The sequence below is a fragment of the Triturus cristatus genome, chromosome 2_1 (genome assembly GCF_964204655.1).
Source record: "Triturus cristatus chromosome 2_1, aTriCri1.1, whole genome shotgun sequence".
Classification (NCBI taxonomy): Eukaryota; Metazoa; Chordata; class Amphibia; order Caudata; family Salamandridae; genus Triturus; species Triturus cristatus.
In genome coordinates this window covers 193,602,454-193,629,059 of record NC_140581.1, presented here as the reverse complement: position 1 = coordinate 193,629,059, position 26,606 = coordinate 193,602,454, and the positions used below count along the sequence as shown (strand labels likewise).

General features: G+C 44.3%; 1 protein-coding gene across 1 annotated transcript in view; it reads right to left on the bottom strand.

Annotated features, from left to right (window-relative positions):
• The window catches only part of SMAD4 (SMAD family member 4), a 322,079-nt gene that overhangs the window by 214,709 nt on the left and 80,764 nt on the right, over positions 1-26,606 (bottom strand). The window contains exon 2 of the mRNA XM_085629829.1: positions 25,619-25,994. Within this exon, the coding sequence (XP_085485955.1) occupies positions 25,619-25,858 (240 nt within the window). The 5' untranslated portion in view covers positions 25,859-25,994. The remainder of the gene's footprint in view (positions 1-25,618; positions 25,995-26,606) is intronic.

The window sequence follows — 26,606 nt, the reverse complement described above, 5'->3', positions numbered from 1 at the left end:
AAATAGTTATGATAAAAAGGACTTCTTTATGCAGTAACCTATACACATGTTAAACATAGAATATAACCATAAGTAATATGTCCATTTATTAAGCAGACCTAACGAATATCTATATATTTATAAAAAAATTATTAAACACATTTATATAACAGAATAGACGTATGTAGATACATACATGTAATCTACATAAATGCTTATATACATAGGGATTTGCTGTATACATTTATGTTTGAGTATGGTGGTTATGTGGGAACAGCCAACTCTTGAGTAGTCTTCTGAAGATAAGATAGTTATCCGTGGATCTTATGTTTGGGGGTAAGGGTTCCTTAGTTTGGCTGCTTGAACAGAGAAGGATGTGCCAGCTATGGTTTTTTTCTTGTATGGTGGGATTTTGAGGCGAGGTGCCAATCTAGAGTGGAGATTGCTTTGTCTAATGCATTTGGTGATTTTATTCTTGATGAAGAGAGACCCTGTTCTAGATATCGCTTTGTGGGTGATACAAAGCAGCTAGAATGTGGATCTTCTGATAACCGGTAACCGATGTAGGGCCCTCAGGGTATGGGAGATGTGGACTTGTGGCTTTACATGTAGGAGTAGTCTGGCAGCAGAGTTTTGAATACGGTAGGTCTTTCCATAGTTGTTAAAGATTATCTGTGGTGGAGGCTATTGGCATAGTCGAGTACAAGAAAGATAGTAGCCTGGACCTTGTGTGGAAATCCCAGGTGAGGGAAGATGCGTCACAGAGTTTTTGTAGTAATGAAGCTTGATCTTGCTAGTTTGCCCACTTGGGCATTCATTGATAGTTTGGAGTCCATAGTAATTCCGAGGTTTCTTACTTCCTTAGATACTTTAGGCGGTGTTCCCGGGTCGTCAGACCAGGCGACAAGTGGATCATTATTCTTCCAATTGCCTCATGTGAGTACTTTTGTTTGGAAGCATTCAATTTGAAACGGCTCTATGTCAACCACTGATCCACAGCTCTGAGGCAAGTAAAGATTTGTGAGTTTCCAATGTCTTTGGGGCTTTCGAGTTTAAGGAGTGCCGGGCTCGACAAATCCACTCGACCGCTCGCATTTGCGAGGTAAATTTAATGAGGTCGAACTATTTTTAGGTCCTACTCGCCCTTTCTGGCGAGTAGGAAAACATACTAACTTTTGTCCTCTGACTTTGGAAACGGAGCAAATGTGACAAGATAACAAGATTTAAAGGCCTTTTTATTGCTCACAAAGCAAATGAGCAATAAAGATGCCTTTAAATCTTGTTATCTTGTCACATTTGCTCCGCTTTCAGAGACGGAGGTCAAGTAGGTTACTGTTAGGTCGAGGAGATTTTTCAAGGTACTAGGCCTGCAGGACTAATTTTTCAGATTTTTCGAGCCCTGCAGTGTGTCATCGGCATACTTATAGCATGTGAGATGAAAATCATTGATCAGTGCCAGTAATGACTTCACGTAGATGTTGAAAAGCATGGTCGAGATGATAGAGCCTTGAGGGACCCCTGCTTTTGTGAAGTACGTTTTGGATGAAAAAGGGAGGGTATGGATGAAATGCGTTATGTTTTGAAGGTAGGATGTGATCCAGTCGAGAGCAGTCCCCTCTATGCCGGCTTCGTAGAGTCTTTGTATTAGTGTGATGGTCAACTGTGTCAAAGGCAGCTGAGAGGTCGAGCAGAAGTAGTGCAGCAAACCCGTTCTGGTCAACTGTGTTCTTAAGGTCATCCCAGATGTCAATGAGTGCAGATTCTGTGCCTCATCCTGGACAGAATCCTGTTTGGAAGTATGGAATTATTTTCAATGAATAGTGACATCTATGTGAATGCAGTTCTATTTATCAGTTTGCCCAGGAAAGGTCCATTTGTAATTGGTCTGTAGTTGTCAGGGTTGAGCGGGTCCACGTTTGTTTTCTTTAGTAATGGGCATCATATGGCTTTTTTTTTTGGTCTTCTGGAAGTATTCCAGTAGCTAAGGAATTGTTGATGATTCTTCCTACTGGTGTGGCAGCAGAGGTAGTTAGAAGAATTTTCTTGAAGGTTTGTGGTGGACATGGGGCAGAAGAATGGATGCCAGCAAGTTTGCTTGCTTTTACCAGATCCATTAATTCATTGTGCGATATTAGTTGGAATTAATACAAAGGCTGGGTTAGCCTACTCTTGGAGGGTTTTTTTTCGAAAAGGGTCGGTGCTGGTGGTTTTACGTTTTAAATAGGAGTCCAACGTTTCTGCTTTGGTTGTGTAATAACTTACCAGTTTGTCTGTGAATTGAGTAATGGGTTGAGTTCCCTCTAGGCAATTTGGTTTATGGAAATCAGTGAGAATTTTATGGAATTCTTTATTTTCACATTTAGCATTTTACATTCTTTCTCAACAGTATTTTTTTAGCATTTTTACTGCTGACTTGCATATTCTGTTAAGTTTCTCTAGGTGAAGTTTGTCTTGATTTGCGTTTGTTTTGAGCCAGGTGCGTTGCAGCTTTTAAATTTGTTGTTTTATCTCTTTTAGCTCTGTATTTCTCCAAGGTGCATGTTTTATTTATCATGTTCTGTTCTGCTTAGTGGAATTAGGATATCAAAAGCTTCCTGTAGTCACTCAGTTTTTTAACAGAATTTATTGTGCCTATATTTATATTGGATGTTGTTTTTCGATGAGTTCAAAATTGAGTTTGTTCTATGGTCGGTAGGTGGATGCATGTAAGGTGGTTTTAGGTGTGTTGCTTGGTGTTGTTTTATGTTGGAAACCAAGCAAACGGTAGTCTGACCATGCGACTGGAGTCATTGTTTGAAAGGTGACTAGCTCTGCATTTGCAAAAATTACATCTAGGATACCAGAGTAGGTCACCATAGCCTTTTGTTTGTTTTGGTGATATGTTGAAATCCTCAGTTTCTAGTGTCGTTTGTCACCCGGAGTAAATTTGGGGTAAATACACTTAATACACCCCCGGTGGCAGAAAGGCTTATGCACCTATACCTGGGAAGGAACACCGTGTGATGACTGGGAACCTACCCCCCACCCCTTTTTGTTTGGTCCAACAAAATAGAAAAAAAGAGAAGGTGTGGGGGCAGCTCACCCAGGCATGATGCTCGCCTCTCTCTCCTGAATAAGTGAGTCAGTGTTTCACTGCCCCCGCCAGGTGGACTGGGGGTGTTTACTCAAAATTTGCCCCCATGGACAGAAAGGCCACTGGACATCAGGGAAAAGAGCCCCCTTCCCTCAAAAAAACATTTGTGGAGGTGGCTCACCCAGGCATCACCCCTTGCTCCCAAATAGGTGCATCAGTCTTTCTGCTCTCCTGGGGGTGGATTGAGAACATTTACCCAAAAGCTACCCATGGGGGACAGAAAGGCCACTAGACACCAGGGGAAAATAAGCTGATTTTTTTTTTTTTTTTTTTTAAAAAGGGCGTGGAGGTGGCACATCCACACATCGCCCCATGTCTTCATCCTGGCAGTTCGGGCTGGACTGTTCCCATGAGGCACAGGGTCAGACTGATTTGCATATGGCCATGTCTGAACTGGGGTGGCAGAGTGGGCTAAAGAACGGTGATGGATCAAACCCAGATCTGTTGACTGGGTGTGAGTGTTTGATTGGTTCTGATGCTCCGTCCATCACCACCCCCTTTTGTACCGCTTCATCTAGAATTGGCACAACAGTTTTTCTAACCCTTTGGGCATATTGTGGGCAAACACCCTCCAACCCCCTTTTTACATTAGGCACATGAAACACTCCCTGGTGTCTAGTGGGCTTTCTCCCACCAGCAAGGAGGAATATGGGAGGTAAAGTTGGGGTCTATGCCACCCCGACAGCAATGAAAAAATCTCCCTGCTGTCTAGGGGGCTCTCTCACCCGCTCCTCAGCAGGGCAGATTGGAGGTATTGACTTATCTGCCCCCAGGGAAGCAGAAGGACTGCTGCCTTATTTGTGGGGTGGGGGTCTGGTCCAATGCCTGGGTGGGCCACTCCCACCGCTTTCATTATAAAATACTAACAAAAAAATATGCTCCCTGGAGTCTAGTGGACCTTCTACCCCCTGCCTCGAAGAGCAGATTGGAGGCAATTATTTGCCCCAGACAGGGCCTGTGACAGAAGTGTACACAAGAACCTCTGTCAGTGCTTTTCAAAAGGCTTTTTGTCTCATCTCATGAAGTTTACTGGCGCCACATCCAAAAATTCATTTGCATGAAGTATTTCAGAGAAAATGTTACTTTCAAACAGCTACATACATTTAAGTAGTATTTGATCCCCAAATGTATGGTAAAGATCCAACTATCCCCTTTCCCTGAATTAGATTTAACTCAGTGGTCTGTTCTATTTGTAGGTCTTGCCTGAGACACTGCATGCGTTCTTGCTTGCAGGAGAAACTGTATGTAACAAGAGGCTTACATCCGGCCCATTGATTAACATTTGGTAGCTTTGCTGTCACTCTTATTTGCTTTCTTTTGTGGCTGCACGTCCTCTTCTTTTGGCTGGAGCATGAGCCAAGTACTGATTGCTTCCGCTCGATTGCTGTCCTTCCGCTGACTGCGATGTGATTGAGGCGCTACTTTTATTTTTAGGTCGAGCCTAGAGTGGCAGCACGCAGGCGCTGCTCGTACTTCGAGGCATGCTGTGGCAGGGTATATTGTGGAAGTGCTGTGGAAGCCTCGCCCACTCTCTGCCCATATTTGTAATTGGCTAGTGTCAATATCCTTGGTAAACTATGGCTTCCGATTCATTATGAGGCTTGTTAGTCCCGCCTTGGTAACGCTGTCTTCCTTTGTTACCGCCCTGTCTCCATTTGTTGCCGTCCATAAGGACTGGACCTTTTACTTCGCTCCTAACAGAGCATGCTTTATCTAGTGAGGTGGTGTGGTGAGCAAAAGAATGCATATGTCGCCCTAAGTTCAAAGGGTATGCCCACACGTGGGTCCCGTGCTCACTACACCACTGAATTCAAGCTAGCCTGGCTGATGAAGGGTGATGCCCTGAAACCGGTTCCAGGATGCTTGTTTCCGGTCCAGGGAGGTCCTGGCTTGGCAGTTCGGGCTGGACTGTTCCCACAAGGAACAGGGTCAAGACTGATTTGCATATGGCTGGGTCCAACTGGGGTGGTGTGGCGAGCAAAAGAATGATGGATTAAATCCAGATCCTTGTGACTGGGGGTGAATGTTTTCATTGTTCAGCATCAATGGTTTCTTTTGCATATTATCTAGTGGGTGAGCACTATTTACTTTATTGACAATGGCGGCTTTACTACTGCAGGCACGACGTGCTTTGGTGCCTTTTTTACTCCCCCCCCCCCCCCCCCCGGCCTCCCGTTGTTCGAGTCTTCTTCCCCTCCCGTTGTCTTTGCCTTCAAATAACACCCCCATCGCCCCTCCCGTTGTCATCATGCCTACCGTGCCTTTGCACTCACGTTGTCCGTGCTGTCCCCCCCCCGTTGTCCGTGATCACTACCATTTGTAAGGCAATAGGTCTCGCGTAAATGCGAGTCCTATTGCATTGCAAATGCTTGTTAAAGTTGTTGCTTGTATTAAGTCCTGCGTTCCTGTATTGTTTCTGCTGTTTTGTATTCGGGGTCATACGTCAAGCGCAGAGTGCTGTAAAAGCGAGATTGAAGTTGTAACCAGTGTGTGTTTACGAGTGTAAACCAAGGGGCACTTCACACCCTGCTGACACTCTTATTTCCCAACAGAGCCTGTCTGGACCCCCGCAGGCCCAGGTTAATTTGAAGCGGTCTAGTTCCCTCCCCCTGAATTGCTATCAGGCAGGGGGTGAGGGAGTGTGGATGAACATGACTAAAATGAACAGCTAGGATTTCTAACTCAAGTCTCTGTAAACTCAGGGGCCTTCCCAAAACAATATGAAAGTTGAAATTAGGACACCCACCGCAGAGGGAGCAGTAGGGGTGGTGGTAAAGAACCAGGTGGATGCCGGTGCGGGACTACCTTATTCAGTGCAGTCCTTCCCGAGTGAGACAAGTCTCGGAGAGAGCCCCGGTCTCCCCACAGAGCCCCTGTCACCCTCAGTCGTAGCACCCCCCCCCCTTTGGGGGTTCACCTCTCCGTTGGGCAGTAAAAGACGCCTCCTCATTCAGTGTGATCACATCCGAGTGAGCTCCAGATTCGTAGGGAACCCCGGTCACCACAAGGGAACCCGGTCTCCTCAGGGGGCTCCGTTCTCTACAGGGAGCCCCTCTCACCCCCAGAAAGCCTCAGGCCCCCTAAACACTTAGAGAGTTAATGTATCCCGTGGGCAGTGTAAGACGCTTCTCCATTCAGTGCGATCACACCCAAGTGAGCTCTAGATTCGTAGGGAGCCCGGGTCTCGACACAGAGCCCTTGGCTTAGCAAGAGTGGGGCCCCCGCCCCAAGAAGTCTTGCAGGGAGCCTAGTTCTCCCCAGAGAGCACCTTGTCTCCCTCAGAGGGCCCCTTGTCTCCCTCAGAGAGCCTCCAGTCTGCCCAAGCCTCACACCAGGCGTGTCTCTAAACATAGGGAATGTCATAGAGCAAGAGTTGCTGACTTGGAGCTAGGAAATCAGGTTTAAGTCTTGGTGTCGACTCAACATCCTGTGATTTTGGGAAACTCACCTAATCTGCCCGTGCAGACAAACAAAACAAATGACTGTGACTGTTGCTCATGCAAAGCGCTCCAATGCCCTTGGACTGAGTTCGCTCTACATAAAAATCCCCCCAAAAACATATTTAAATGTACGTACCCTTCACAAAATGACGTCACTGTTAACAAGGGTTATTTTGCTGCAGATGTTGCCAAATCAATCAATTCCCAGACAACAGGTACCTGGCTAATTCGACATGTTTCATGCGTTAAATACATTATATAATGTATGTAATAGATTCTTAAAAATCTGTTTTTACAAAATGGGATTTTTTTTAATCGTGGTTTTGAGTAAAAAACTCATTAAATTAAAATCGCTCTCTTAGTGGCCCCCCGCCGCCTGGAAATGAATGGCTAACGCTATGATCAAGTAATGTGTCGTGTGTACGCTACTGTTTAACTGTCACGTTGCATGGCTTTGTTTTTTTCTGTGACTGTATTCTTTGTACAAGAAGTTGTGAAAATCAATAAAAATAAATATTTTTAAAAAGTAATGTGTCGTGGGATTAAACATTATGCAAATGAGCCTCGGATGCCGTTTCACGCATCACCCCCCCCCCCCCCCCTCACCCTCCCGGGACAATGACCTCAAAGTTGGGCGGTTAAGATCCTGGGTAGTACTGTTTAGTGGGTGAATGCATGTGCTGCAGACACCTGTATGAAGCAGAGTGCAATAGTTTGGCACCCAGGGGGGCCTGCTTGCAGTCCATCCTTGTAATGCCGGTTAAGCGAGTATTGAGGGAAATGGGATGAAAAAAACCTGTGATCATCGGATGAAGAGAGAGAATGTCTAGGATGTGGAAGAAAGAGGCCTGTGCCGGAATCAAGACCAGGCAGCCCTGGTAATCGGCAACCCCAAGATTTGACCGCAGCAGTGAGGGCTTCTCACGAAAAATGCTGGGTCATGCCTAAAAAGCACCAGGTCAAATATTGTTATTATAATAATTGTCCTCTGTGGACTCTGAGTGAGGTACAGTGGTGTTGTTGACCCCTAGGGGAGACTTCTTCAGCTCAGGAGAATTTGTGCTGTCTAGAAGGTAGGAATAAAAGGAACACACCTCTTATTCCAAAACGTTGCATATACGATGATATTAACTCCTTCAGCGCGGATTACCGCGCTGTGCTGAAGGGTTCGTGCGCGGGCGGGGCCATGGCGGAGCGGTTCAGTCATCCGCACAGCGCAACCGATGCGCATGACGGAACCGCTCCGTCATGCGCATCGAAGGGGTTAAAGGATAGCAAAAGATGTTTATTTGCCAAGTTACGCTATGTGATGCGTGACTCCGTCACCAAATCCGGGTTTTTGTTTTTACAAATAGTATCTTACTTGTATAGACGTGTATACCATACATGTAGAGGTAAAGGCAGAACTACAAGTCCCAGTATGCAAAAGTCCTGCATGGGGTTGTTTTCAAGATGGTGACACACGACAGCGTCATGACTGTTTTTAGAAGTTAATTTCGCCCCCTGCATTTTCTTTGCATAAAAAAAAAAGAACGAATGTCTGAAAATGGATCCTGCAATGATCCTATTTTGTCGCGAGATAAGATTGAAAAACATACACATTTATTATGAAAAAACCACCAGCAAAGTTATGTCTTGAATTTACCTTCCAGCCAATCCGTGCATATCTTAAATGTTAAAATAAACGCTTGCTGCGGACATCTACTTTTATCTGAGGATAACGAGTTGAATTTACACAAAACTAATTTAGCCTTTCGTCTTTTAAGGTAAGTTAATTCCCTTCCATTAAATTGAGTGCTATTTCTTAGGGCAATGGCCGAGCAGGAAGCAGTGGATACCAGTGTCATTCAACGGGCCCATGATGCGCACTCTGTGTGTATATACGGTAATATAAACGGTATTCCGATTACACACTACATTGCGCTTTTCTCCAAATGAGGCCTAATTAATCCCGCACTACTGGCAGTAAACAAGTCAAATACATCGAGGAGACCCTATTTTCACCATTTTATTAAGTTCTGCTGTTTCAGCTCAATTCAGCCATTTCCTTGCCCCTACTCCCTGAAAAAGTCCCACAGTTATTAAAAATACCAGCCAGTGTAGCGTTGCATGAAAATACTGGGTGCTACATTGCGCTGAGCACACGGGAGAACATTGTGCAGCGTCGTATTTAGTGATATTGTGTTCTAATGCTGTGTTAGCGCAACACTGAAGAATTGTGAGAGGGCACAAAGGGCAGAGAGTAGTGTCTGCCATGAGATTTATACTCAAGGCGCACCAGGGCACAAGTCCTAAACAAGCATTTGCAATGCAATAGGTCTCACATTTACGGGAGTTTAAGATACTGGCATTGTAAATGACAATGTCTTTTATTTATGTTTTAAAAACCAAAACATAAATAAAAGGCATTGTCATTTACAGTGCCAAAAGCTCAAACTCGTGTAAATGTGAGACCTTTTGATTGCAAATGCTTGTTTCTTCTTCCCAGTTCTCCTTGCCATTAGTAGCTATGTCCTGTGCTACAAGCACTTCAAAAAGCCCCTTTCTACTTTGAAATGGATGTTTTGTGTGACAACTTATGTTATCTGCTTTTATTGTGACAACAGATGTTACACTTTCATGCATCAGGAATTTTTGTTTTCTTTTTTATGCCTGGGGAGATTAAATGATTTGCTCAGAATCGCAAGGATGTTGTGCCAAGACGGAACAAGCATTGGCAATGCCAATAGGTCTCTCCTTTGAGACTACTGGCTCTGCCATTGCCTTTTGTACATGCTGTACAGCATGAGAATTGCTGACTTTAGCAGTGATTTGTAGCCATGTTGTGTAGCAGTGTGACTAAAAATAATAATAATAAAAAGACTGATGCCTCCGGAGCTAATGCACTTAAAAAGAAATGTGTTTTCTTAAATTAGTTTCAGCCAAATTGCAAAGCATCCGCGCTGCTGTACAGTTTGCCTACAACACATTTCTAAAGACAATAGCACTCACTAGCGAGATTTATTGGCTTTGCCAATGCTAGTTAGTTTTCTTGGTACATTATGCACAAAAATGTCTATTTTGTTTACTAGCTCCATTGTCTTTAAGAGCAAGAACATTTACAATTCTCAATTTTAAGACTAAAGATATCTGTACAGGGCACACTTTCCACAAACAGTTTTTAGTGGCAGAAGACCAGGGACTTTAAAGGCAGAAAAAAAGAGAAAGCAAGATGCATATATTCTTCCGTTTTATCCTTAATATAAAGCATATTTTAAAAGTGGTATAGTTTGTTTTCATTGGTTTCTCTTTTATTGTTTACCATCATTACATGTACTTACATCTCCATTTTCGGGTATTAGTCCCCAAAATTCTCTCTTTTACGGAGTTTTACCTAGTGCAAACTTGACTCATATTGGGTATCAGAGCGCTTTACATAGCACCAGTAGCGTTACATGAGGACACATTCATTTTTGTTAGGCACGCGAGATTAAGTGATTTGCCCAGAATCACAGTATGTTCAGCGTCATTGCTGAGACTCGAACCCAGTTCCCCAGATTCGAGGTCGACCGCATGTGTGAAAGTGGCTCTGTATATACTGTTCCCAAATAGGTACAGGGTGTACAGAGTCCACAGTCCCCAGAGGCTTGGCAGAGGCTAAAGTTAGATATAACCTTACTCTCTAAAGTGGTAGCTTGGTCGAGCAGTAAGGCAGTATCAGACGACAGTGTAAAGCATTTGTTGTACACACTCAGTCAGCAAATGGTCTCAGATACTCAATAACTGAACTCTAGGCCAATGGTTTATATATAAAAAAGATATGCCTGTTTTATTTTAGAACCAACAATTGGAATTAAAATATACTTTCTCAGAGTGAGATGCTTTATATAAATACTATTGCAATATGCAATTGACTTTTGTAAACAGTTACAAGTAGTTGCAATAGGCAACACTATTTTAAACACAATAATGCATTGAGTTCAATGGAAGTTTCATGTTATTTGCCACAGATTACTTTTAGGATTACTTTTGAAATTCCAGGACTGGATCCTAGATTCAGTCCTGGGTCAGTACTTGGAATCAAGTGATAAAAGTCGACTTAATTACTGTGATGATTTTTAGACAATATTTTGCTATTTTAAAAGTTGACACTTGGAAAATATTTCATAGAAAACAGTCAATGATTCCCTATGGCAGACAATTCAAGTTACAGGTATAGTATGTTCTCGTTACTTTTGTAATCCAGTACTGGGTACCTAGACTCAGTACTGGGACCTTTATCCAAAACAGGTAAGTAATTACGTTTTCAGATATTACACGATTTATAAATAATATTTAAAGATTGCAGAAATTGACACAGAATAAATTTCACAGAAAAATAGTCAATGATTTCCTATGGGAGAAAATTGGGTTACTGGTAGGTACAGTTTAAGTATTTTTCAGAGTCAGTGCTGGGCACCAAGATCCAGCACTGGGAGCTCACCTAAGAGCAGGTGAGTATTTTCATTTTCTTTACTCGGCTGATTTTTGGTGAATATTTTAAGATTTGAAAAGTTTACACTTAGAAGAAATTTCAGGAAAAAGCCAGTCAATGTTACCCTATGAAGAAAATAGAGTTATCGGTTTAAAGGTAAGTACTCGACTGGCAGAGTTGAGGTTCTGGGCATAGACTCAGGGGTCCCCCAGGGTCAGGTAGGTACAGTTGTTTCACCCTCAGCGACTCTAGGACGGCCGGGTGCAGAGTTAGGTCCAATGTTATCCTATGAGGGATAGGGGGGCCTTGGTTGGTGGCTGCTGACTAACAAGCCACGCGGCTGTGGGAGCTGGGCTCCTGGTCACTTACTCAGGGCAAGTGGGGAAGTAGGTAGGTGTAGAGGTTGCACTGCCAGGGCCACTCGGGCGGCTGGGTGCAGGGTGCTTTTGAGCCTTCGGGCGCTCAATTGGTTTCAATGGGAAATCTCCGGTTTAGAAAAAGACTGCAAGCTCGGGGACGAGGATTCTTCAGGTGCCACCACCACTTCGAGAGGTAAGTTGGGTAGTTGGAGGATAGGTAGGTACCCCGGGATTGGGCACAGGGGGCCGCGGGGCGCCGCGTGCTGGGGTGCCTTTTGGTGTCGGGAAATCTTACCCTCTATTGATCGCGGTATGGGGGGCACCTTGTTCTGAGGCTGCAGGCTTCTTCAGGAGTGTCGAGGGAGGTCCTTGGGTGCCAGACTCGGGGTCACAGTAGCCGTGGGGTCGTCCTCGTGGTCTTTGTTCACTCTGTTACTGGCCAGGCTTGGCTGGTGCAGTGTGTGCTAGGTTCGCGGTTCCGGGCTGCTGCCAGGGATTAGAAGTAGGTTTTGAGTAGAGCCTCTACTCATGGGAGTCCCAGGGGCTTAGAGCCAAAAGGTAGCCAGGTCCTCCGGGGTTTGTGAAGTTGCTGGCCACAAGAGATGCCGGGTTGGAGCAGGAGCAGGTTCGAGGGTCGACAGGCCGGTAGGGCTGGGGCCAAAGCAGTTGGTGTCTTCCTCTTCTTAGCAGCTGCAGGGAAGGTCTTCTTTCTTCTTGCTCTTCTCTGTATTTTGGAATCTGGAATCTGGGGAAGGAAGGTTCAGGGTGCCCCTAAATACTAGATTTAGGGGCGTTACAGGTAGGTGAAGGGCAGGGGCCAATGGGTCCCTGTCCTGGGGTGGGTACACCCCCCCTCCTGCCTCTCTCCTGTGGGAGGGGGGCAGGAGCCTAGTCCTGATTGGGCAGGGCTTCCCATCTTCAAGATGGCGAGAGCCCGGCGATGTGCTTCACCTCACCTCCCCCACCTGAGGGGTGGGGTTGGCAGGCTGGCACATCCCCTGTCCTTATTTGGGGTTTCCGGCCAAGCTTCCCGCCAGAGTGGGGGGTTGCAGTGGCCTGTGGAATCTCACAGAGGCGGCATGCCTTTGAAGCTTCCCCCTGTCCATCCTGGGGGAGGAGATTAAGCACCTCGCCCAGGATGTGCATTGTTGCAGACCCAGGAGAGCAGGGGCTCTCCTACCCAGGGGTCCAGCAACATGTCTGCTGTGTGGCAGCCTAGGCAGCATCAGAACAGACGTGGATTGTAGGTTTAGGTTTCAGGGGGCCTCTCTAAGATGCCCTCTGTGGTGCTTGGTACATTAAATCCCACACTGGCATCAGTGTGGATTTAATGTGCGGAGCAGTTTGATACCAAACTTCTCAGTCATCAGTACTGCCATTATGGTGCTGTGGAGTTCGTGTTTGACAAGCTCCCAGCACCATATACTCTTAGATGGCAGCACTGCACTTACAGGACCCAGGAATGGACCTGGGTACTGTAGGGGCACAGGGCTCCTGCCTCTGTTCCCACACCACTGGCATAGGGCACCCAGCTAGAGGGGTGGCTGATGTATGCCAGGGTAGTGTAGGTTGTGGGCATGTCGACTCTCTGTTTTGTCTTGTATCCAGACACTCAGCCTGCAAGAGCAGTGTGTGTGTGTTAGCGTACAGGGCCTCTAAGAGTGGCACAATGAGGGCTGCAGCCCTTAGAGGCCTTCCCTGGTCACAAGGCCCTGGGTATCTAGGGTACCATTTACCAGGGGCTGACATGTGGCCAGGGTTTGCCAATTTGGGTTTTGGCTGTTAGGCAGTTTTTAGGGAAGGAACACAGGCCCTGGGCACCCGATTGGCAGGAGCCCAGGGCACAACAAGGAAAAGTGCATCAGCTATTAGGCAAAAAAAGGGGGGGGTTACTGCAACAGAAAACCAATTTCTTACACTGCCCTAGCCGTTAGGCCAACTCCTCTCCTCTCAATGACCAATAAGCAGCTTCTCCGAACTAACGTGCATGCAAATATCCATTTTTAGATCTGGCTTGCGACAGTGCATGTGCGTTCGCTTGTTAAACATATTGTGTGTTACAACAGGTTTGGAGCCTGCCTATTACTTACCATTTGTAGGCTTCCTGGTCACTCATTTGTTGCCTCCTAATTGGGCAGTGCATGTTGGCTTCACTTCCTCTTCTTTCATCCAGACCATGGACCAAGTACAGATTGCTTCATCTTGATTACGGTCCTTCGGCTGATGGTGCTGTGACCGAGGTATTTTTTTTTCTTTCAAGCTAGCGGAGACATGGTGTTGCTTCTTCCTTCCCATCCTCTATGCCCTTCTTGTCCATGTGGCCTCTTCCCTCGCACCCCGCATTTCCGTTATCCATGTTGCTTCTTTCCTTCCATCCCCAATCTCCCATTGTCCGTGTAGGTTTTTTCCTATTAGTTTTATGTCTGGTTTGACAATGCTGCAGTCTACCACAGTTTTTGCCATAACATAATAAACACTAAATGGGCTTCAGAAGAGTAACATCTCTCACCTCACACGAAAGTGCTTGAATTACAATACATGAAGTACAATTTCACAACTCAAAACTACGAAGAATCATTCCACATTTTGTCACATTACGTCCTTTATCTCACAGAAGAATTCTATGCACAAATAACCCTCCTTATCTTAGATTGTACCACATGAAACAAAGTAATTTGTGTATGTTTGTCAGGATTTCAGTGTGAGCCGGACCTTTAGACAGCCACATTATTTACTTTTCATTTTGCAGATCCAAAGACCCCAAGATGACTGCCCAGATGTCTTCATAGATTAACAACAAAAGCTGTAATCTCACAACACTTCGGTGAGGCCATTTTGGATTTGGTCATCCCAATGTCACAGACAAAACTAACCCACAGCCTGTCATCGCAGCTTTCACACTCGGAGCATATAATCTACAATGCGGACGTAACTGAGTTACAATGCTACAATAAAGATAGCATCATTGAGAGACTGCTTGAGTACAAGAACAAATAGTATTGGTCTGGTAAAACTGAAATGCACGACAAAAGTTAAAGATACAAAAAATGAGCATTAACTAACTTGCAGCTCGGAGAGAAATGAGACATGCACAAATACTGGGTCATAAAGCTCTAAAAATGCTGCTTAGAGGTAAACAATTAAATATGTTAGAAGCTTTGGGTACCTGTATCACAATTCTTACCCTACCATCCACCCTCGAAAAAAGCATCTTGGCAACATAACACGGAACAATATTTCTCTACAATTTTGTATCTTGTACATACTTACAGCCAGATGGTGCAGCACCCAATCGCCTGGCCTGAGATCGCAGTTTTTCCTATTTGGCCTGAGCTGCTTCGTTTGCTCTGAAGTGGCTTCTCCTGCAGGACATTAGCACCGGTAGGCCCTGCTGTGTCCTCTATCTCACTTCGTTACCAACTGCACAATCCACAATGAAGACATCGAGGCAGGCCCAGCGGATGGGATACACCTCCATTCCTCAATGCGAGCAGTTGCCTGACTGTATCCTGTGACGAATGCTCCTGGGCCTCGTCCAGCATTGTCGGCTGTGTGGGGTGGGGGAGCCTCGGCATACTGGAGTGGCGGTCTGGGGGCATCCCCGTGAGTGCTGGATAGCTGGGAATTGCACTCCCGGATCACCGCAGGAGGAGTTGACCCTGGCTGGAGAGGGGAGTGATTGTGGCATGCCGGATCGGCCACTTGCTGTCCCCTGAGTGCCGATCACCCTGAAACACCCTGTAATTGATCGCCCTAAAGTGTGCACCCAAAGAATTCCCTGTGGTATACCCTTCGCCTCCACGTGCACCTCCAGGGCCTAGGAGGAAATTGCACTGTGTGGCACCTAAAGCACTGTGGAGGGTTCGCTTCCTGCAAGAATACCCTTCATCTTCGCCATGCACCACAGGATCCCAGGAGGAAATTTGCATTGTGCGGCATGACCATTCTCATCGGTTCTCTTGTCGGCTGTGAACGGCCGTAACTGCTCTTCAGGCCCCCTACTGAGGGAAGTGAGCAGAGCGTAGTGTTACCTGGGTGCTTATGATGCCTGCCAACTTCTTCATTTGACCACAGATTGATACCTTGCCCATGGGGCATGCTTGGGTCGATCTACACTGCGCATGCAGTTTAAGTGACCCCCCCCACCCTTCTGTACTGTCCGCTGTGAGGGTGGTGGCTTTCTCACTACCGGAGTACAAAGAACCCGAACACTGCCCCTCCTCTTCTGAGTGCTCCTCTACTCACTCTGATGGGTGGTTATTGATTGTCGGTGATTCTATCATCCTTTGTTCTTCCCACAAAATGGTGGACGGCCGTCAAAATAACAGAAACTAACGCAGGATTGGTCCTAACTCAGCTGTAGAGACAGAAGAAGGGCTTTTGCAACCTGCTCCACGCTTAACTTAACAAACAAGCATTTGCAATGCTAAAGGTCTCGCATTTGTTAAAGTTAGAGCTGTTGGTGTTGAAAATAACAATGTTTTTTACTTTTGTTTTTTTATGTGCAGTGGAGTTATCATATTTGCATAGCACTATTACCAATGGTATGAAAAACCAAAAGTAAAAAACACCGTCATTTTCAACGCCAACAGCTTTAACTACAACAAATGCAAGACCTATTACATTGGAAATGCAATCGGTCTCGTATTTGTTGGAGTTGGAGTTACTGGTATTATAAATGCCAATGTTTTTTACCTAGCCATGTTGCAGAGTGCAGTAGCATATGTGGCCAAAGGGGTCCCATTGGACCTCTGCTGGCCACATATGGTACTTCACCATGCAGAAGTTATGGTAAATCCACCCTGCCCATAATGCATTGCACGCAAGACCAAAAGTACATTCACGTAACTATATCCAAATATACAATTAGTAGCTTTATAATGTGACAAAAGAATTATTATAGTAATTCCGGATTAGGTTGTAGTCTGTGTGGAGCTAATGAAGGGAAATTTATAGAAGGTCTCATATAAACGTGAGATGTGCTAGTGAGTAAAGTAACCACTGCCAGCCTTGCTTAGGACCAATCGTGTGTCCTGCCTGAAGCCCTTTAAGAAAATAGTGCTCCGAGGCTGTACTTAAAACCTAGGAAGTAAAAACACATGTAACAGGGGTGTCCTCACGAGAGGTTACAAGTAGAGACAAGGCGGTACTAAGGAGGGACTACTAAGCCTAGGACAAGGAAAGGAGCCAAATAAAAAGATGGGTGGAGTTATATGCCCATATCCTGAATACAGCAGGTCTCGAAGAGACAGCGCAAGCGCTGCCTAGGCTAGACCTAAAAAAGGACAAGAACTATCCAGACATACAGACTAAACATGGATCGCTCTTTAAATATCACCTTTTGCTGCTGCAATACCATGGCTTGAAATAGTTGTAAATATTAATCCTCATCATTTGGTCTGTATAACTGTGCTGCTGCAATCCCATGGTCTAACATTTTTCTGTAATCTTTCATTTTAATCAATAGGCTTGTACTAGATTGATGTGCTTTTACTGGAATTGGACCCATATGGTGTGTAATTTAGGACTATAGTCATATGAAATGTACTAGGCGGATTGGCAGAACTCAACGGTTTAGCCTCTGACCTTTCCCTGAAATCTATAAAATTATTGGATTTACTCACTCGCATGACCTGTGGTAATCCGTTGTCATTCATTCTCGCTGTGCACCCTCTGAGCGTGCCCCACAGGCATCACTTCAACCCTCTGCTCCCCCACCTCACCCAGCCGTCTCTCACAGTTACCTAGAAACACGTATAGCTGATTCACACCCTGGCATAAAAACATGAGTAAGACGTATAACGGACTTAAATACTTGCCTCACATCATTCCTGAGTTTCGATCGCTTGAACTTCAAACACCTGCTCTACGCATTTCTACACATCTCGTTCAGTGATGGATCCAGGGACAGCAATAGACAAAAGCTTAGTAAACTTATTGCAAACGTTTACAAACTAAATTATCCCCGAACCTTACTAAAAATGCAGCTAAGAAGTTTAAACAAATTTTTAAAAGCCCATCCTGAAACCCTGATCTCTGACCCATACTTCTGCATAAAAAAAGGTGCAATCATATGTGACCTTATCCTCTATAGAAGAAGGGCACTCTGGAGGAAAGCCTCTCTCTATTCTACAGATCTCTGCATCCAAATAAACTCCCCATGGCTCAAGACTCTCGGTAACCCCCTCTTCAGCCACCGAAGCAGAAGCAACCATCTTCATCTACAATAGAGGGACAATCCTCATCCAAGTCTCAGATCACAACCTAGATCTATTTGAGAACATTTTCCCCATTATCATAAAAGCTGCAATAACAAACATCCCCTTCCCCTCCCAAGGCTTCTATAAACAGTCATGCAACAGGCATTAGCTTTCAAAGGGATCCAAACCAACCCCAACCATTCGCTATACCTCACCACATTCTCACCTCAAACCAATGGCTCACATGTCTGAACCACATAGCCATGATAACCATTTACCTACTCCGACCTTACCGCACACTCCTCTTTCGCTACAACCCACTGAAGACCCAAGGACTAAACCCATCAACATGAACCTCAATCAGTCACTGACCCTGCCTCCTTCATGTCACCCTAACTCCCTACAAACTAATCAACAGCCTTCTGACTCCATTGATCCTTTATCGCGACTCACACATCCCCCTGGCCAACAGCAATATGCCTACCCAGGAGTCATCCCCACACCACCCACTTCTCCATACCCCAAGATCGTAACGCTGAGGACACTCCCCCTAGGTCTTTGACTACTAGTCAAACTTAGCTGACCAACTTAGATTCCAACCCCCCATCTCCCTCTCTCCCCTTACTTCAAGCCAACACTCCACACTCGCACATCCTACTAGCTAGATAAATTAGATTGTACAAACATTACATCAAATGAAGGAAGACCTACATAGTCTTATACATCTTACCATTAAGTAGACTACTATGGAAGGGATAAGTAAGAATATCAGTTCGACTTTGCCTGCCTGTGAACAACTTAACGGTCTCCTTTTACGCCTCCTACTCTCCCAACACCTTTCCTATCCTCAGCTGACTCGAAAAGCCCACTGCAGAGTTGGAGAACACGTACCTCCCCGAATGCATCCTGTAGATCCGCTGTTTCGAACTACTTATCGGAGGAAGATATTGAAACACTCCTACTTTTATACAATCGTCTTCACCATGAAAGAATTGTCGATCAGAGTCAAATCTAATCTATCTCTGCAAACCCCCACAAAGAAGTAAAACCCAATCACAGATTGATAAATAAACATAACCTTAGGAGAGTTACACTTACCCAGACCTCAAAGGATATCCCTTCTTAAATGCCTTCTTCTCAATTGTAGATCGTCTGTTAAGACACACAGCGGACCTCGCAGATCTCATTCTAGCGCAGGATCTAGACCTCTTGATCTTGACTAAAACGTGGCTAAATGAGTCCTCAGCTCCTAACCTCGACATTCTAGTTCCTCCTAATTACGATATCATCAGACTAGATAGACCTATCAGATTAGGGGGTGGCATCGCTTGTATTCACCATTACAGTCTTGCAGATAAACAGTTACAGTCCCCTGCTCTTTCATCATGTGAATATCTATGTATCGAAATTGCCTGCAACAATAATCCCATCATGGATATCATCACAATAAACAGGGTCACCATGGCAGTCAAATCATCCTTAGGGACTTTAATCTCCACTGGAGCTACATGAATGACCTTATAGTCAATAGTTTTAAATCTTTTCTTACGGATCTTAACTTGATAAAAAAAATTGACAGCCCCACAAACACACAAGGGGGAGATCCTAGATCTCATCATCGCAAAAGATAACTCTACCCAATTGGAATCTACCTTCCCCTGTGATTGGTCTGACCATCAACATGTCAGCTTCTACATTACTATTCCTTCGAGAACAATTACCACACAAGTACTCAAACAAAAAATTTGGAAAAGAAATATGAGAAACATTGATCTCCCCGAATTGACATTACTCAGTGATAACATCTTAATACTGCCTGAAAATATGGTAGATGTACAAGAGCTCACGGACCACTATACTAGCTCCATGAAGAATATTCTTGATTCAACCGCACACTTACAAATAAAAAGACTATCCACAACAATTGCCTAAATACTGAAAGATGCAACTTCAGATTAGCTGAACGAAAGTGGAGATCCTCTCCAACTCTGGAACACCTCATACAGCGAAGATGTCTCAGGAATTCCTATCACAAAAACATCATAAACGTCAAAGCGCATTTCTTCAGAAACCAACTGAACTAAGCCAAATATTGCCCCAAAAAACTATTAGAACTTGTCAAGCAGCAATTTTAAGGGCCTACCCATGCTAGCCCCAAATGGACAAAGTCTACTACCAAACAGTGAGAAATTTGCCACCTTCTGCCTGGAAAAGACACAACTTGAAAGCGGACCTTCAGATTTCACGACATCAATGTCATCAAGCCCTAAACACCAGAATCTCCCCTAATGGTATAAGCAAACTTACGCACCTTCCGGAATGCACCCTCAAAAACAATGCCTCCTGGAGTTCCTTCGAAACATTTGAGCAAAACACAATTCTCAAAATGCTTACAGACTTGAAACCCACAAATCACTTCAGCGATCCCCTTTCCTCCACCCTCTTCAATGACACCAAAATGTCTATTCTCCCACTCTGGACTACGATGTAAATGCTTCACTACCTCAGGACCAGACTGCCTAAAAGCCAGACAGGTCACCCCCATTTAAATAAAAAACAACGGCTGATCCAACCAACCTAAACAATTTTTGACCAATTTCCAACATCCCTACGCTGGCTAAGATTCTTGAAAAATGTGTTCATGTCTAACTATGTAAACCACATTGATCAATTCAGCTTCTTTTACTCGCACCAATCTGGTTTCCGATCTGGGCACAGCACTGACTCGGCCCGGACACATTTAGTCAACGATGCTCTAAAAATGCCGGATTGAAATGAATCATGCCTACTAATCATCTTGGACCTAACTTCGGCCTTTGATTTAGAAAAAACAGGATTACTTACTCGATTTACTAGAGCACAGAATGGGAATATCAGGGTCTGTCTTAACTTGGTTCACTTCATTTTGGCAAAACAGAACGCAAACATTCAAGGTAAATCAATCCGTTTCTAGCACTGCATCGGTCACTCTTTCCCCCACTAGTTTCAACCTATTCATGTAACCAGTAACAGAAATGCTAAGTGCATATAACATTCACAATCATCTTTACGCGGATGACGCACAATGCTCTGCATTTCAACATCCCAAGTTATGTCGCCAACAAGCTTAAGCTGTCTGGAGGCTCTAGATCCTTTAGAAGCGCCAGCACCTGTCTACCAAAGTCACCACGTTTTAACAGGAAGAAAACCTACAACAGAGCTTTCTCTGGCATCGTCCCCAGAATCTAGAACGCTCTCCCCCCTGAAATAAGACTGACTACCTCCTTCAAGAAAAATGTCAAACTCCTGTTAATGAACAAATTCTTGGTATAGACCAGAATTCTGCCTCTTGAGCTTATTATTCTCCTATTCCGTATGTACTTTTACTATGCTTAAAGATTTGTACGTCATTGCCTCATTTATTCGTAAAGCGCTCTGATACCCGCAAGGGTTACACTTGCGTACATAAAACTTTTCAAATAAAATAAATACAATTCTGCCCTCAAGTGTCTTTTAATGCAAAAACAAACACATAAAACTGCTAGCAAGAAATTACTGCATGTGTCAGCCTGTTTCTTTAACATTCATAATTTATTTGATATGCCTAATGTAAATAAACACAGCGATGACATTTTACAAACACGTGTAACCCTGTTTTACCATGTACGACACGAAAAGACGCACTATCAGTGTCATTCAAAATTATTGACAGAAAGTCCCTACAGTCACAAAATAAAGGCATGAGAAGAGGCGCAATCGAACACAAACCTACTCACAAATAAAACCCTACCTAATAGCATGCAACCTTTTGTTCTCAGCATTTGCTGCATATGCTAAACTAGCTATATACGAGACATAAATAAGAAACATTGGTAAAACATACATCTGGCTTTTCTATGCTGAGACATGCAACCATCAACAAAATAAAACAAGTGAAGTGATCCGTCCAGGATCATGTAATGAGGTCAATATGGAAACTAGGATTATGTTCCTTGTTAGACCACAATCACCAGTTTAATCAAAAAATCTCACAAAATAAATGCTGTTTCCAAAATGGTTTATCTACACCATCACATCTCCAGTCAGAGCTTGAGTGTCAGTTAGAATATTGACAGAATACCAAGGCACCTCCAACTGTCCAGGAATGTTACATTAACTCAAGGCAGGGAACGGTGGGTGTGGAGGGGAACAGAAGACAAGGAAAAAGACAAACTGACATAATCTTACAATCGGTCAAGATAATTACAACACTCACATACACCAAATGCAGATTTGCTTGACTGTGGGGGAAAACAGGAGTTGTCAAAAGGTAAACACCTCTGAAAGACCAGCAGGTGTGGGGAGGAGTCAATACCGTGCCTGAATGTCTTTGAAACATTTACATGCTTGTGACCTAGAATTTTTTAATAGGTTATGTAGCCTTTATTCAGTGCTAGCAGACTGCAATAAAAAACAGGAAACATATCCAAGGAGAACAGAAAGCAATTCTGATTGGAGTAGTTATTTGTTACTGCGTATGCTTTTACACAAGCATTTAGTTGATGCTTCAGAATTAAGCAGATTGGGGAAATGAGATTCATGAAAGTAAACTGATTTGCAATTATTATTCATTGTGGTTACATGCAGAAGTGAGGGTAAGACTTCAAGACACCTCACAGGTTTGAGTTCCAACGGGGTCAGTATTTTTTTTCAAATTTGGATATTGGTACCACAGCTTATGACTCAGGGCCTTATTTTGAGTTTGGTGGACGGGTAACTTCATCACAAATGTGACGGATATCCCATCTGCCTTACCACAAGTTCATTATATCCTAATGTGCTTGTAATAAGGCAAACAAGATATCCGCCACATTTGTGAAGGAGTACTCGTCCTCCAAACTCTAAATCGCACCCTAAGACACTAGATCAACATTCTCCCAAGTTCAGTAGCATCAATGGATTATAATAAAAAATAAAAAAGGAAGACAAAGATTACCCTAACAAGCAGGACATTCAAAAAGGCTGGTGAAAATAAAGTTCATGCTAACTACCTCTTACACAGTCAGTCATTTAATAGGGTCATAAAAGCCTATTTCTTATTATAAAAAAAAAAAAAAAGCCAGGGGACAATCAATCAGGGATTTGTGAAGCGCGCTACTCACCCGTGAGGGTCTCAAGGTACTGGGAAGGGGGCCGTGCAGCTCCTGGTCAGCCAAAGAGCCAGGTATTGAGGCCCTTCCTGAAAGTGTGCTGCATGGGGGAACATCTGATGTTGAGCGGGAGCTGGTTCCAGGTCTTTGCCGCGATGTAGGAGTAGGCTCTTCCGTCCACTCTGGCTCGTAGGTGGTGGGTGCTGTGTTCATGTTGTGAGATGCCGAGGACGAGTCTGGAAGCGGTGTTCTGGATGGTCTGGAGTTTTCGGAGCGAGGGTTTGTTGATTTCGGCGTAGAGGGTGTTTCTGTAATCCAATCTGCTTCTTACGAGTGCGTGGGTTACAATTTTACTGGATTCGGTGGGGATCCACTTGAAAGTCTTACGAAAGATGCAGAGGGTGTTGAAGCATATGGAGGAGACGGCGTTGATCTATCGGGTTATGGAGAGGGAGGAGTAGAGTATGATGCAGAGGTTACGGGCATGGTCCGTGGGAGTTAGGGGGTTGCCAAGGGCAGTGGGCCACCAGGTGTTGTCCCATGCTGAAGGGGTGGGTTCGAGGAGGAGTACTTCTGTCTTCTCCGAGTTGAGCTTCAGACAGCTGATGCTCATCCAGGATGAGACGTCTTTCATTCCTTACTGGAAGCTGAGTCTGGTGGTGCCTGGTTGCTTCGTGAGGGAGAGGATAAGCTGGGTGTCGTCGGCGTAGGATACTATGCGGAGTCCATGCTGTCTGACGATGGAGGCTAGGGAGGCCATGTAGATGTTGAAGAGAGTGCAGCTGAGCGATGATCATTGGGGTACTCCTCAGTTGATCTCTGTTGGTTCGGAGAGGAAAGGGGGGCGGGGGGAGTCGCATTCTTTGGATTCGGCCGGTGAGGAAAGAGTGGATCCAGTCGAGGGCAGTTTCCTGTATGCCAGCGTCGTGGAGTTTGGTGGTGAGAGTGCTGTGGGAGACGGTGTCGAAGGCTGAAGAAAGGTCTAGTAGGAATCCGGATTGTGAAGAGTTGAGGATGGAGTGGCTTCGATGAAGTTCGCAAGCTGAGTGTTGACAATCTTCTCGGTGACTTTGTCCGCGAAGGGGAGGAGAGAGATGGGTCCGTAATTTTTTACGTCCGTAGGATCTGCAGAGGGCTTCTAGAGGAGGGGCTTGACTTCTGCACGATTCCAATCATCGGGTAAAGTGCCGGATTCAAAGGTGGCGTTGATGGTGTGTTGTAGCTCGGTTGATATGGCGGCGGCTCCTCTGTGGAAGAGTTGCGGCAGGCCATGGGGGCTCCTGAGTGAATGCTCTTCATGGTCGTGGCGGTGTCTTCTGTGGTAAAAGGGGTCCAGGCAGAGATGGTAGACTGGCTGGCGTTGCTGGTGGTAGGTGTGGTTTCGGTGTCTGGTGTCTGTTCGTTGAAATTGTCGTAGAGAGACTTGATCTTGAGATGAAAATAGAAGTCAAGTTTGTTGCAGAGGTCCTAGGAAGGTGTGACGTCTGCAGCTTCGCTTGGGGGTTTGGTGAAATCAATTTTTGTTTGATTCTGGAATGCAGGCATTATAGCTTATCTGGGTTCCATTCACCGTGAGTCTTAATTTATTTTGATCTTAATTTCCTTTTCACTCTTCTCTATGCCATCTACTTGCATAATCTGTTCCCATTTCTAATAACTTTACATTCTTGCACTAATTTGTTCTTTAAAAATATATTTTTAGACTTTCTGCCAGCATCACATATGGCCAACAAAGGTCTAGTAGATCAAGGTTTTCTAGACAGCCATTGGCTGGGCAAATATGCTCCATTTAAATTCCCTGCGCCTATGATGAACAGTGCCGACATAAGAACTCCTTATTAGACTGCCTGCTTTAGTTTCTCAGAATTGTGACAGCAGTTGCCTTTAGTCTGTAAACAGAATTTGTCCAACGATATAGCTAAGCCACACATTCACCATTGTCAGGTCTGCAATTAATCCTGTTCTGAAAGACGCCAGTTTTGAGACACGATGAAACACGCGTGGTAAGATCTTGTAAATAGCAGTTTTCTCTCACGACCCAGGGTAAAGAAAAGGAGTGGGGCCACAAAACCTGCACTCCCCGCTTTGTGGAAATGGCCCCCAGTTAGGAATTTACATGTCTGAATTAACACCGGCAGCATGACAAGTTTTGACCCAAAACCTCCTCCAATAGATCCACTGATCTTTATATATGCAAATAGGTGATCCTGATGAAGGTGGATTCAATTTATAAACTCCACTGAAACGTGCGTTGACCAGCTGTCACGAGATCCCAACTTACAACACAACAACGGCTAAATTTGAAGTTTTCTCTCCGTTGTATTCACATATGTATGTAATTTATGGTTGGGAACGTCATGCAGGAGATGTGAATGTGAATGTGTGCTGTTGTGTGGATTTGTGTGGTTGTTGGTTGAGGGACTTTCAAGATATGTGCCATATAATGTTTCTACAGGATTGTATAGTTTCAATTTTTTTTTAAAGATATACATTCAATGCATTACATTGTGTAATAAATATGTACTTTGACTTGATAATTATTTGGATGTACAGAAGGTTTTTAATATAAACAAGATGGGGGGGAAATCTAAATAAAGAAACAAGTGAAATACAAGTATGTTTATGAATTTGACTTGCATGTGTTAAATTAATCTGTGGTTAGCCCAAATAGCTTTTATAAGCCTACAAAGAAGTAATACAGGTCTAGTGGGAGTCAGTTTTGCCTTTAATTGAGGTCTGCAATTAAAGCAATGAATATCTAATGATACCAACCTAATGACGAAATTTACAAGTGTCTGAAATTACTCTCATTTGAGATGATAAAGGAAGTAAAAATTGAAATATCACTTTCCAATAACAAATAGATAAATCTCATTCATGGTCTTGCCAGTACTATTTACTGACCTACCACTGCGCACCAATACTTAGTTTGTCTGCTTTACTGACCTGCAGCCGACCATCAAGCGTCCTCTGGATGGTGACACACTTGCTTGGATGAGCGCCATTGGTAGTGATCGCCGTAATCAAAGAATCCAATTCATCTTTTTTCTCCTTCAGTTTCTTAACCAAGCTTTCAATTGCTCGTTTGGCAAATGTTTCACTTTCCCCTCCTTGTCGATGGCACATCAAACTGTGAACAATGCTCAGACAGGCATCGTTACTTGTCGGGGTGTTAGCAATTGACATACTGACAAAAGACTTCTAGCTTGTCCTCCGAGGTAAAACAAATGTTCAACAAGCTATGGCAAGAACCAGGCCCAGCAATGCTGAGCTACCTTAAGACGGGCGATCAAACAAACATGACCGGTTGAAGTCCGTCCACCTATGGGAAAAAACACAAATAGAATATCACAATTAAGAAACAAAGTGAAAAGAGAAAGAGTGTTCCTATTACCCAAATGCATATTTTTGTAAAACACATTGCTTGTGAGGAGTATCCATCATAAGGTACCTTAAAGTTGACAGTGTGTTTATTGCAGCACTCAGATATAAAAAAAAAATATACATTTGTTTTGGTACAGGAAATTGCTTCAGAAAACTTTTTTTGTCAATATCGGTAATCCTCTCTGCACACCATTATTTCTATGCGTCATGTTTAACAGAAGAGCCTATGCTATGCTGAGACATAAATGTATTGTGACTTACAGAGCAGAAAAGACATTGATGCGCCACTGAGCTACAAACATTCCATCTTTCTCGCTGGAATCCATCATTCTGACTGGCATTCATTCATTTATTCAGCCATCCATCAATCCATCAGGCATCCAACCAGCCAACTGTATGTCAATTCGTCAACCACCTACCTATTGGTCAATTTGTCTAGCATCTATCCACCCCTTCATCAGTCAAGCACAAATTCCACTGTTGATTTCCGTCTAACCACTCATCTATCCTTTATCCATTGGCCCATCCACATATCTATCTTTGTATCAGA